The 13569-nt window shown below is 36.5% G+C and overlaps 2 protein-coding genes across 3 annotated transcripts; one reads left to right on the top strand and one right to left on the bottom strand.

Moving 5' to 3' along the window:
- The first annotated feature begins 764 nt into the window (after positions 1 to 764).
- On the top strand, positions 765 to 4511 carry fam151b (family with sequence similarity 151 member B). Of its 2 annotated transcripts, none has more exons than XM_051894215.1 (6): positions 765 to 975; positions 1081 to 1212; positions 1350 to 1509; positions 1673 to 1890; positions 2832 to 2967; positions 3573 to 4511. In XM_051894215.1, exons 1-6 carry the CDS (start codon positions 870 to 872, stop codon positions 3727 to 3729), a joined length of 909 nt encoding a protein of 302 aa, XP_051750175.1. In that variant the 5' UTR covers positions 765 to 869; the 3' UTR covers positions 3730 to 4511. The 2 variants fall into 2 exon arrangements, with proteins under 2 accessions (XP_051750175.1, XP_051750174.1); XM_051894214.1 differs by having other exon boundaries at positions 768 to 975; positions 3567 to 4511.
- Positions 4512 to 5180: 669 nt separating this feature from the next.
- Positions 5181 to 11600, bottom strand: ankrd34bb (ankyrin repeat domain 34Bb). The gene is made up of 3 exons (XM_051894211.1): positions 11141 to 11600; positions 8250 to 8528; positions 5181 to 7031 (listed from the first exon to the last, which is right to left on the bottom strand). Exons 2-3 carry the CDS (start codon positions 8450 to 8452, stop codon positions 5534 to 5536), a joined length of 1701 nt encoding a protein of 566 aa, XP_051750171.1. The 5' UTR covers positions 8453 to 8528; positions 11141 to 11600; the 3' UTR covers positions 5181 to 5533.
- Positions 11601 to 13569: the final 1969 nt, after the last annotated feature.

Raw genomic sequence — 13569 nt, 5'->3', positions numbered from 1 at the left:
TTAAGTTTCATGTTGTATTTTTTCAAAACAAAAAATGGCTGCATATTATGTAGGCCTACTATTACCTAGGATAAGCAGAATAACCTAGGATTAACAGAACCAAAAATACCCACAATTCTAACCACAGACTTGCAAATAAATGGATTGATAGGATCTAAGATTCATAACGCACATTTAAATTGATTAGAAAATTAAATCCTTCCCCATGTATGAGTCAAAAGCCAATTAAAGAAAAAAAAAAACTGAACTGAATGATACTGCGAACAAAAACTGCAATCTTTCATTTTTGTCTCTACAGTGAAACAAAAATGAAAATAGTTATATAGTACTAAATTTTGTAGTCAAAAATTTGGACAAACTTGATTGAATGTATGCTTCTCATGAACTTATATTAGTCTATCTTTTGATCCAACAGCTTATGTTTGCAGTTAGTGTTTGTAGATTAAAAGTGCCTGTGTATAAATTTCTTTACAAAATAAAACAATTTCAACAATATTTTGCCACAAGTATGCTAAAATATTGTTTACATTCTTTCTCGATATTTAATTTTTTTACTTCTGAATTTTTTTTTTTTTTTTATTTTTTAAATTTGACAGTAAAATTACATGTACCCTATTGTATTTACAACATATCTTCTTCATTATTAATAATAACAATAATAAATTTATATTAATAATAACCAAACCTTTGACTGGTACTGTACTACATTTAGACGTGAAAAGACGTAAAGTAAAAGCGCAATATGCAAAGGACTGAATAACTACATATCCCATAATGCTTCATGCTACCGGTTTCAGTTATGCTTAAAAGTATTAGCTGTCGTAAAGTAAATGTTATGTTCGCAAAAAAACAGTTATTTATAACGATACATGGGTTTAGTTAGACATAAATGGTACCGTTTTGTATTATGTGCTACAGTTATTGCTTTTTTGGTCGCTTGCTACCTCAAATTACAGTCACTGTCAAACTCCAAAGGTAAGAAAGCTAACTTGCTAGCTGTCTATCAGATTATGCCATTGAATTGGTCCAAATGAAAAACAATCAGTGTCACTGGGACTAAACTTTTTTAATGTTATATAGTCGTAGGATCAATGAGCGAACACACACTGGAATATTTCCTCAAAAAGGGGACGATACAAAGAAAAGATGCTGCTGATATTGAATGGTATCATGCAGCAAACAGCAAGAGCAAACTCATAGAGGCTCTTCGAGGTGAGTATACAAAGTATAAAGAAGCTCCTGCATTACTTTAGCCTTAGGTTTTTCTTATGATCACGTCATGATCGAGTTTGAAAAATAATGTGTGGTATGATAATGTTTTCTCATTCTTCCTTTTGTTCTTCATTGAGGTTCTGCACAGATGATTGAAGCCGATGTTCTTCTCAGGGGTCAAGATCCAAAAGAGCCCATTATGGCTCACCCGCCTGACAATGATAGTGATATAACTCTGCAGGACTGGCTTAAAGAAGTTGTGAAATCAGACAAAGGAATAAAATTGGACTTCAAAAGGTTTTTTTTTTTTTTTTTTTTTTAAATAGCACAGCGTTTTTATTATTAGATTTTAATAATGCTTATTTTGACACTAGTCATAGTGCTTGTTTAGACTGATTTCTTCCACACTGCCCTTGCTGCTTATGAATAAGTGGAAGATCAACTTGTCATTTTGATTCAGTCTCGCAGCTGTATCCCAATCCATGATTCTACTTGAAGAGGTCCGAGATCAGCTGCAGGGACCCGTGTGGATCAATGCTGATGTTCTTCCTGGCCCTGGTGGCAAAGCCACCCCTTTGAACCCTCATGTTTTTCTACAGGAAGTGGCTCAAAGATCAGAAAATGATGTTCTCTCTTTGGGTTGGACCACTGGATGGGATGTAGATGTAGACAATCATGGTAAGAAGATTGTTATTGCACTAAGGTGAAAAACACTTAAGTTTTGTTTTTAGTGACAATCAGAATTGTGTGCTTCATATAATGTGAATACCTTTCAAAAGTCTGGGGTCAGTAAGAATTTATTTTATTTTATTTTTTACAAAATTAAGACATTCAGAAAGGATCCATTAAATTGATCAAAAGTGACAATAAAGACATTTATAATGTATCAAATAATTTCTATTTCAAATAAATTAATACATTATTTTGAACTTTGTATTCATCAAAGAAGCCTGAAAAATGCCTGAAATCATGGTTTACATAAAAATATTAAGCAGCACAAATGTTTTCAATGATAATAATTAGAAATGTTACTTGAGCACCAAATCAGCATATTAAAATAGTCTCTGAAGGATCATGTGACACTGAAGACTGGAGTAATGATGCTGAAAATTCAGCTTTACTATCAGAGGAATAAATTACATTTTAAAAGGTATATTAAAATAGAAAACAGTTCTTTTTAATTATAATAATATTTCATAATATCACGGTTTTACTGTAGTTTTTAATCAAATAATTGCAGCATTGGTGAGCAAAAGAGACTTTTTTTTCAAAAACATGAACATATTTTACAGACTCAACTTTTGAACGAGGGTGTAAATATTTATACACTAGCATTCTGCTGTGTAGTGTTGCCATGGTTACCTCCACTGCCAAATTTGTTTGTTAGCATCTCTTTGGTCTGTTCTTGAAAAAAAAAATAAAATAAAATAAATAAAAATAAATAAAAATAAATAAATAAATATATATATATATATATATAGATAGATATAGATACAATATAAAAAAGTATTTTTACTTTTTGCCCCCAGGCTTTTGCTTTGACTTCCATAATTATGAATTTTTTTTAATTGACCTTGATTAGTATTTGCTTTCTGTGTTTGTGTTGTTCTGGGAAATAGGCTATAGCTGGGAGATGGTTCATCAGATGGAAGAATTATGCAGATCCCTAAAGCAACCAATCACATTTCCAGTCCGTGCAGCTCTCATTCCTGTGTCCTTCCCACAGTTCCAGTGGCTTTTAGAGCGTTCAGACCGGTGAGAAATTAATCAGTCTATTTAAATGTATGTCCATATTTACTATTATAGAGGCTATTAAGCCACACATCTTTGTGAAGGAGTCTTTTTATTACCTCTGAGATTGATTTATGCAATATAAGCAAGGACACAATGAAGTACATCCTAATACTTAATAATTTCTTGCTGGATAATTTGGTTCTGGCTCGTCTATTACACTTGTTTGTGACTGGAATAGCAACTCATTGCTTTATCTGAAGGACAGTTGAGGTATTACAGGATGTGAAGGGAAGGTTTAAGCCTCCTCTACAGAGGTAATGCTCTTCACCAGTCTTCTCCCTCTCTTAAGTTAGTTTTTGAGGGAGATTGCTCAAGTTCATTTTTTCAGTCACTCAGAGCAAGTAAAGCAAGGTCTTTATTCGTGCTGTGAAAAGGCATAGTTCCTAATTCCTTAAAACTACAATGTTATTTGGATTATTTGACACTTTCATATTAAGATGAGAAATTGAAAGCACTCTTTATACATTTTAATTCACTGGTGAAGATTATTGTATTTTGCCTTAATGTTAGCCTTAATGAGATTCTGTTTAACATCATCTTGTCTTCTCTCTCTCTCTAAGGTACAGCCTGACTGTATGGACAGGCAAGGATGATGTTCTTAATGTGGAATATCTGTTGCCCTACAGGCAAAACTTCAGTAAAACCAGGATCTACTATGATCTGTTAGAATCACAGTTCAAGCAATTTAAAGGACTACCTGGCTACTCCTACAAAAGCAATTAAACTTACTGACATTAGCTATGTTTCTGTTCACCTATTTTTATGCATATTTTGGGATGCACTCAATAGAGGTGGATACATTTTTATCCGATAAGAAGACATGCACATAATCTACGATGTAAATACATTTTCAGAGTAATTCCCTCAATGCGCAACAAAAAAACTCAAGTGACACTGCCTCAGCAGAGGATGTGATTGGATAACTGGACTAACCAGCGGAACAATTGCATCACACAGAATCTCAAATGTTGGTTTGGTCATTCTGAAATGCCTGAGTCAAAGTCTGTCATCAGAATGATTTGGCTTATCATGATTGTGTTTACAAACACCAGACATCCAGACGCAAGATAACATGACAGCGATTATTACGTTTCGTCATTTATGATGTATGAAAAAGAGCCACAGTGGCTTCCATTTTTATTACAGATATTTTGCACCAATTTCCCAGGAAGTTACAAGTTTTGATGGAAACTCTGCTTTATTCGCAGATGTTTTATGCGATATTCCAATTTTGCGCACAAGTTAAATTCGCAACTTTTGATGGGAAGATAGCTATTGACTTTGCAAAGTATAACAGCTAAACACAATATGCATGTACTGTAACACATAAAGACATGTAAATACACCCTATGTACTCTGTATTTAAGTCTTAGGTTTTAAGGTTTACACATGAGTTTCATTGGTTGTGTCATGCTTAACTTACTAATGTACAAAGGAAAAGAGAAATGCTATATTTTTGTAATCTACATTAGCATTTTGTCAAATGAATAAAAGTATGGGACAAACATGTTTTATTCTTATTATAGTATGCAATGCCATTCAAAAGTATGGGGTCACAAAGATTTTTTCTTATGTTTTTAAAAGAAGTCTCTAATGCTCACAAAGGCTGAATTTATTTGATCAAAAATACAGTAGAAACAGTAATATTGTGAAATATTACAGTGTAAAATAACTGTTTTCTAATATGTTTTCATATGTAATGTATTCCTATGATGGCAAAGCTGAATTTTCAGCATCACTACTCCAGTTTTCAGTGTCACATGATCCTTCAGAAATTATTCTAATATGCTGCTCAAGTAACATTTCACACGTGAAAACAGTGCAGCTTAATATTTTTTGCTGAAATTGTGATATATTTTTTCAGCATTTTTTTAAATGATTTAATTCATTTATTTAAAATATTATTTTCAGTAATAATGTAAAAGATTTTTTTAACTTTTGCATAGTATATAATGATATATACAAAAAAGTGAGTTTATCTGTTACATTGTATGTTTCATTTATTATTGCAGAAAATTTGTTCTCAACATGTCCAACGATCCTGCATGCAATTATGCAATGCTTTATATATACACACACACACACATATATATATATATAATTGTATAAACTTTATGTATGCTAATATAAGTGAATTTATTTTTGCTATATATAAAGATACGCAAGAAACAAACTATTGTTTTATGCTGCATTTATTAATGATAAATACAAGTCACAATATATTATCTGTTGTAAATACAAAGACATTGAGACATTGCAGACATAAATCAGGTTTAAAGAGACAGCAGTACATTAAACAGCAGCAACGTTTCAGTATTTTGATTCAGTGCACTAATGAGTGAGAGCACAAAGAACAGCAGTAAAGTGCAGTAAAGTTTACAATGGTCAAAATAAACATTACCACTGTCCAGTCTGGAAAGTGCATTTTAGGGTGGTGGTTTATGTTTATTATGATTCATATTTATAATTCTGTTCTGAATTCAGACTTTGACAAATTAAGTTTCTATATTTACCACAACTTTGATGTTTACTGACCAAAGATTTCCTCAAAATTGACCAGCTGCTTGATCTGCTCAGTTTGCATGGAGTGTCGTCTTAACAGACTCTTCTTGTTCTTTAGATCTCTGGGATGGCTCGGGGCACAGGGGACAAAATGCCTCGATCCAGGAACGATGGGTGTAGTTCCTGCCACAACGGCTGTAGTTCCTGCCACAATGGGTGTAGTTCCTGCCACAGGCTTGCTTCCACTGTTGAGGCCAACACTGGTATTGACTTTGATATCTGGAATGGGTGCATGTGGATTAAGAGGTGGCAGATAACCAGGGCGGGTTTGTGAGATATGGTCTAGGAGTAAGGCTCCGGATCCCCTCCGCTCCAGCATCGCCGGGCTCCTCCTCTGAACGAGACTCTCCAGAGACTCTCTGGATCCAGAGAGAGTGGAGGAGCGGCTGGTAACAAGCTTGCGTTTCTCCATCCCTCCAGTTCCTCCTCCTCCTCCAGTCTTCCCAAGGTCTTCAGAGGGTTGGCTCCCAAATTGAGGCAACTGAGAGTCAGAACTGTAGTGGTCCATTCCGATGTTGCGGCGACGAAACACATTGCGCAGGCTTGAAACAGCCAGGTTGGGAAGACAGACTGGGTCCCGGTCCACAGGAACCATGTCTGAGATGGATGCCTGCTTGAGGTTCTGATGTGAGGAGGAGTGTGGTAGCAACTCGCCATCATAGGACATTTTTCTACTCAGCCATTTCTGTTCTTTTGTTAGTTCTCTTTCTCCATCAGATGTTGTCTCAAAGGCTCTAAGCAGACCAATAGAGTCTTTGGCGTCAATGCTTTGGTGCCGAGCTACCGTCACTTTCAGTGGAGGTTGGCAACCATTGTACCCAAATGAGAGCTCCTCTTCGGGGGTGATATCTAGAAGCTCCTCAGTCAAGGATGAGGACTTGCTTTGCTGTAGGAGCAGAGAAGGGGGGATCTTCAGCCAGGGCTCTGAGTGAAGCCTCTGTAGATGCAGCAGCTTCACCACACTAGGTGCTTGCAGAGGGCTTGAATCTTGAGTTGGTGATTCTGGCTTAGATGTGGGAAGTGTTGGAGTGGATCCCAGGGTCTCAGATTGGTTACTGGTGGGTGGGGAGATATGAGGGGTACAAAGTTTAATTTCAGAGGGGCACATACATGACGCAGGGGCACAGTGCAATCGGTCCTCAAGATTTGGAGGTGGTGGTACGTTTAGATACTGCTTGGTCATTTGTCTTCCAGAGGGTAGTTTGTCTGTTGTAATGATAATGACTTCTTTGCCCTTGGCCTTGCAGGCGTCCAGTAGTACTCTCAATGCATCCTTGTCTCCAGCGTTAACTGCGTAGACCAGAGCGGAGGAACCAGTGTGGTCCTCTAAACTAGGGTCAGCTCCACTGGAGAGCAGAAGTGACAGCACCTCATCACCCGCCCGCTCTATGCAGGCATGCATTAGGGCTGTCTTACCAGACTTATCCTGAATGTTGGGGTCTGCACCATTTTCAAGAAGATACCTGTAGAGGAGATTGATTAAATATAGTGAGCTCATGGAGAAAGGGATCAATTGCATATCAGAAATAAAATATAAAATATAAAATATTTAATAAAATAAAATAAAATAAAAACAACTTGTAAATAGAAGTAAAAATATAGTTTAAAACACATGTACCAAGAGATATACTATTGGTGTTCCTGTTGGTTTCATGTGATTTTTTAAAAACTTTCATGCCATTTCCAACAATGGATTCAGTGACATGAGTGTACACATCAACAAGTTTGTAACACTACTGTTCAAAAGTTTAGAGTCAGTAAGATGTTTTTGAAAGAAGTCTATAATGCTCACCAAGGCTAGATTTATTTGATCAAAAATACACAAAAAAAAGTAATATTGTGAAAAGTTATTACAATTCAGAATAACAGTTTTTTTATGTAATATCTTTTAAAATGTAATTTATTCTTGTGATGGCAAAACTGAATTATCAGCAGCCATTACAGACGTCAGTGTCACATAATCCTTTAGAAATAATTATTATGCTGATTTACTGCTCAATAAACAATGTTGAATACAGTTGTGATACTTAATATTTATTTATTTATCTTATTTTATTTTTTATTTTTTTTGGACACCATTATGCATTTTTTCAGGATTCTTTGATGAATAGAGAAAGAATTTAAAAGAACAGCATTTATCAATGCGTACTTGCTGAATAAAAGTATTATTTAAAAAAAAATATCTTACTGGCCCTAAACTTTTGAAACGAGCTGTATCTTTAAAGGTAAAACTTTCTTTTTCTTATCTTTTTTTAAATATCATTTTTGGGGAGTCCTTCTATGATCTTGTATTATAAGATGATCCAATATTCTGATAGTTTAAGAGACTTATAGATCTTGACACAATAATGAGGGTCTGCAGAGAAGCAGTTTTGTTGAAATATTTTTTTCTAAAAAAAAAATAAAATAAAAAAAATAATAACAATAAAACATTATGCCAAACTACTTATGCTTTTTTTCTGTTTTTTTTTTTTTTTATCATTACTTTTCATCATGATATTTTTAGAACAGTTGTCTAACCCTGACTTTTTTTTACTTAATGCCCCCTCCCAAAAAATGAAATTCATTTCAGAAATTAAAAAAAATATGCTCATCATATAAGAGTCTGTGTGTATGAATTGTATTTTTACCATAGTTTCATTGCACAATCAGTTAGTGTAATCAACTTACAGGAGACCCACCTGATGATCTTGGGTTTTGGCACACTCTGAGCATCAACATGATGACTTCTGCAGGCCACCATCAGTGGAGTTTCTCCCCTCTCATTGCTCTCATTAATGTAAGCCCCTCCTTCCAGCAGCAGGCGTGTCAACCTCAGGCGGCACAGATATACTGCTTTCAGCAAAGAGTTTCCACCTGTCCGCACCTCTGTTGAGTCCTCCATGATTATGTCTTGTGACTGAGAGGTTTAATGTCACGTTGGCTCAGTGGATCATAGGAGCTGATTTCTTTATTGGCTTCTGTCAGGGAAGAGAAGGAGAGCATACTTTATCAGAACCAGAGTTTTTCAAGGTTTTCACTTAAGTGTCTGCTTTTTATCCAATTCATTCGCATCAAAGCAAACCTGATGTCTCTTTGACATTGAAATGTTCTCTCCCTCTTCGCCTAAGAAGAATATGCTGGAGAGGTTTCCTGCTCTAATCTTGTGTCTCTCGCCATTCACAGGGTAGACACTAATATGAAGATGTTTATTATGATGACTATGTAGGTGGCATGTCTAGGTGGTACTTGACAAGAAGACATAAGAAAACTGAATTAGTTATCTCATCCCCATTACATAATATTAATTACTCTTTCTTTTAGATTCTTTTAATTTTTGCAGAATATATTTTCCCCAACATTCGACAGCACTTTTGGCATCATGTTGATAAACACAAAAATTAATTCCAACCTGTGCCTTCTTTTCTTTAAAAAGCAAAAATCTGGTTTACAGTGAAATGTTAAGAATATGAATGGGGCCAATTTGTAAACTTTTACTCAGCCACGACAGAACTATATTCCATTTTATTTCATTCGCATGACACTTAAAACACTAAAATGTCCATAAAAATGATGAGAACAGCTTTACAATTCAAACAACACACATTATAATAGGTTTTAACAGAAGGATCAATGTAAGTGTTGCTAAAATTATATTTTCTTCTTTCAAATCTTCTAAAAACCAATCCCATTTACTTCCATTGTGCATTGCTGTAATCTTGATTACTGCTTTTTTAAAAGGACAGAGATGGGATGAAATTATGCTCTTAATTAAGCTTTTCTACCAATTTCTACAGTGCTTTTGTGTACTTTTAAATTTTAAAGTGATGTCTCTTCAGCATGTTATCCTGCACCAGACATGCACAGTCTGTTCTTATAAGAGCAAAAGCAGTGTTTTTGTCAGTAGGCTGAAATTCAATAGCTTGAGGCAATCTGTATTTGCCTCATAGAACGAAGACATTCCTTTATACAGTCTATTGTGCATGTGGCCTTGTTCTCTCAACTCAGAGTGCAGTTGCTGTGCACTCTTTATTTAACAAACAGCGAGTGCAAGACTGCCTCAGTCAGGTTTATAAATGCGAATTCACATGAGTTGAGGTAAAATGAGTACGGAAATTAATCTTTTTGTGTCCTCCAACAAAAAAAGGATGACAACCAGGGCTGACACTTTCATGGTAGCTTTTCTTAGCAGCGAAGGCTGCATGTGACAATGCTAGATTAGAGAGTGCGTCAGCACCATGGTAAAACGTTTTCTTAAATTAAACACACACATGCGGATTATAATACCTTTATATACCTAACTTTGATATTAGCCTTAATTATGTCTGCCTTCCCTGAACAAGAGCCTCTCTTTTTTTATTCTCCATGTGTCATGTTTTTTATGCTAATAAGCCACTTTGCCCTGACAGTTTGGCTTTTGAAATCAAGTTGTACGGACAGGCTAAAGTCCTGATTGGTCTGGTACAAGCACACTGCCTGATGCCTGCAGGACATCTCGGTTCAAGCTGCTAATTCCTAGAACTCCCTGGGCTGGCATTTAAAACCACAGCTTTGTGTGCCATTCCCCTAGTCTTCAATCGCCCTTGGGAACAGAGAGAATTTTTAATGACAGGCCTCTCTCGCTCTGTCGCTGCCTCGTGCTAAAAAGCATGGAGCAAATGAGGACCAAAACAGATGAGGGTGGTGATTGTTGCAGCAGCAGCGCTGAACTGGAGCACCAAACAGACCACTCCACACACCTGTATGCATCTGTGATTCATGCCAGATCACGCAATACTTAATTCTCCTCGCAAATGGTGGGCTGAATTTGTCCCTCTCAAAACACCTGCAGGAAAATGGAAATGCACTCTTTGTGACATCAACTGATAACTGAATAAGATTAGTTTTTTGTGTGTCTTGATTAATGAGGGTAATGAAAGCTTCATCACTGTGCTTTCGAGGTTTGCCAGGATCAGGAGAATAATTTATGAGCTTCCCCATCTGATATAAAGATACATTTCCATGTCCATACAATACATTTATATGCTAAACAGTGAAAGCAGCAAACTAATTCCTTTACTTTGCATTTTGCTTTGTTTATTAGTTAATTTGGCAAATAATTATTTGCATGAAGTATTTAAAGATGATTCATTTATATGCATCTACTGCAATATAAAAAATTGTTTAAAATATATTTACCCAATCATTTATACTTAATGCGTGAACCAACTTAAATATTTAATTCTTTATACTTAATAATTTTATATTATAATGTTGTTTTAAACAAATGAACTTCACTTGAAAACAAAAATTGTTTCGGAAAATCATCTGGGGCATCTGCATCTGGAGATGCTATTTGGTGTGAACTATTTTTCCTCTTATTTTTATAGAATAGATCCAAGGTCAACACTAATAAAAACGCTCTATCCACTCACATCATCGGGTCTTGCACAGACTTAAATAAAAAAATGTAAGACCAACAGCTTGACAAATCTAAAAAAAAAAGTCTGCAAGAAATCCTTCACATTAACTTAACACATAAAAATGTAAAGTATTTAAAGTATTTTATAAAAAAGCATTCATATTGTTAAAGGAGATGAAATTAGGTCCTTACCTCTTATAAACCAGTCCCTAGATTTCCAATAGCTTGTTCCTGTGGCATGTCATCTTTGTAAATAGACAAGTAATCCAGGGGTGAGACTAAAGCTGGAGCTTGAAGAGGGAGATGAACATGTGGAGATGTGCACTCACTGAAGGTGAATGAAAGAGTGGCAGAGAGAGAAAAAAACAAGTGCCTACCAAGCTCACCACAGACCAAGTCCCTGTGTATCAGAAGGACAGTCAAGCTTAATAGAGCAGGGTGACGCCAGTCCCTGAACATCCAGCGTCAGTAAGCGATCGCTCCATTATTCTCACATTGCGAAGGAGAGTTATTGAACTCATATGCAGAGGTTGTGCGCAGATCCTCATTTGTTCCTAACTCTGATGTCAACACAATCACACGATGATGGCACCTATTGTGCAGTTACATCATTATGACACAACTGTCTCGCCTTTGAGGCAGCAGTTTAGCTCCTGAGGGACGTGCAGGGAGTGTATTGATCCGTTTGAGTGATGCAGTCACTATTTATAAAACTGCAATGATGGCACTGAAGAAAAAGACAATAAGACTCCTAATGGATTAATAATGGGGGGGGGAGTTTCATTTGATAGCAAAAACTAGACACAACAAATTAAAGAAATAAACAGAAAAATGGCAAGTCTTAAACAGCCCTCCACTGCTCTCCTTTACCTTTTAATCTGAAATGGCAACTCACTTGCATAAGCTAATGAAGTGCAAACCCTTCTCAAGTCTCTAGATACTGTTTGTACCCTGAAAATAAATCCAAGTGCTACTTAAGGTGCATGTGTTGGGTAATTGGAATTCCAGTCAGGTTTGTTTCAGCCTGGCTGTAAACATTCGTAGTACATTAGGCTGACATATAAAAAACAATCAACTTAAAAAGGTTGTGCCTGATTGCAGCATTTGACTTTTTAAAACAGGGGTCATGAAGGAGTTTGTGTGGGTGTGGGAGACTGGAAGCGTTAGTATTGTGACCCATCTCTGAACTATATGATAACCTTTGTCAATCAGCCAGTCCGAAGATGAAACACAACATGCATATTCATGAGAGCGGTCAGATCTTCAGACTGGCTTAACAGCAGACACTTCAGTTGCTATTGGATATGGAGATGAGCAGGTTGTCTTTTGCAGTTGGCAAGATGAAGAATAATTAAGTGGATAGCAGATGTGGAAAGGACAATTTATTACTATTAAATTTAGGTATATTATGTACTGAATATCAGAAATGATAACCCAAGAACAAAACCTGATAAAGATAAAAGAATACTTATTCCGACAGTGGAAAACACACACAGAGATTGGACAAAGAAATTGAAACACTGGCCAATATAGCGTTTGAGGTTTTGCGCCTATAAATGCGTGGCCTGGTGGCCAATCTTCACTGATTTTACATTCCATCAGTAAGAGCAGAATGTGAAGGATGAATAGCACAGCAATAGCACAGCTTTACATAAAATACTGCAATACACAACATAATGAGACATATCAAAGTTCAAAAGAGGACAAATTGTTGGTGCGTGTCTCACTGGCTCATCTGTAACCAGGACAGCAAGTCTTTGTGGTGTATCAAGAGCCACGTTATCCAGGGTAATGTCAGCATTCCACAATGAAGGATAAACCACGTCCAACATGAGTAACAGTTGATGCAAGAGGAATCTGTCTAACCCGGATTGTATCCAAAAAACATAAAACCACAGCTGCCCAACTCACTGCAGACTTAAATGCACACCTTGACTCTCCTGTTTCCACCAAAACTGTTCCTCAGGAGCTCCACAGAGTCAATATTCATGGTCGAGCTGCTATAGCCAAATCTTTGGTCACTCGTGCCAATGCCAAATGTCAGTTTCATTGGTGCCAACAGTACAAATCTTGGGCTGTGGACAATGTGAAACATGTATTGCTCTCTGATGAGTCTGTCTTCACTGTCTTTCACAGATCCGTGCGGAGAAGCCCCAAAGATGCTTAACACCCGGACTAGTCCGTGCCCAATATATCATGACATTCCCTGTGGTGCTTAATAGGCACTGTGCCAAGGACTACCGAACCATTCTGGAGGACCTTGTGCACCTAATGGTTCAAACCCTGAAGAGTGTGCTGTGTATCAGCATGATAATACACCAAGCATACAGCAAGACTTGTGACAGAGTGGTGTGATGAATATGAAAGTGAAGTTGAACATCTCCCATGGCCTGTACAGTCACCAGATCTAAATATTTTTGAGCCACTTTGGGATATTTTGGAAGAGCAAGTCAGAAAAGTTTTCCTCCACCAGCATCACATAGTGACCTGACCACTGTTCTGGAATGGCTCTAAATCCCTCTGGCCACTGTTTCAGCTTGATTTTTCATTTTTCGTTCAGGGGTAGAAAATGAATAACTGCGGAAAAACTGATGACGGCACAGTTTAATGTTTGGTTGACC

This window comes from Ctenopharyngodon idella, chromosome 5 (assembly GCF_019924925.1).
Source record: "Ctenopharyngodon idella isolate HZGC_01 chromosome 5, HZGC01, whole genome shotgun sequence".
In the NCBI taxonomy this organism is placed as follows: domain Eukaryota; kingdom Metazoa; phylum Chordata; class Actinopteri; order Cypriniformes; family Xenocyprididae; genus Ctenopharyngodon; species Ctenopharyngodon idella.
Note: the sequence above shows the minus strand (reverse complement) of the source record. Positions and strands in the feature narration are given on the sequence as shown.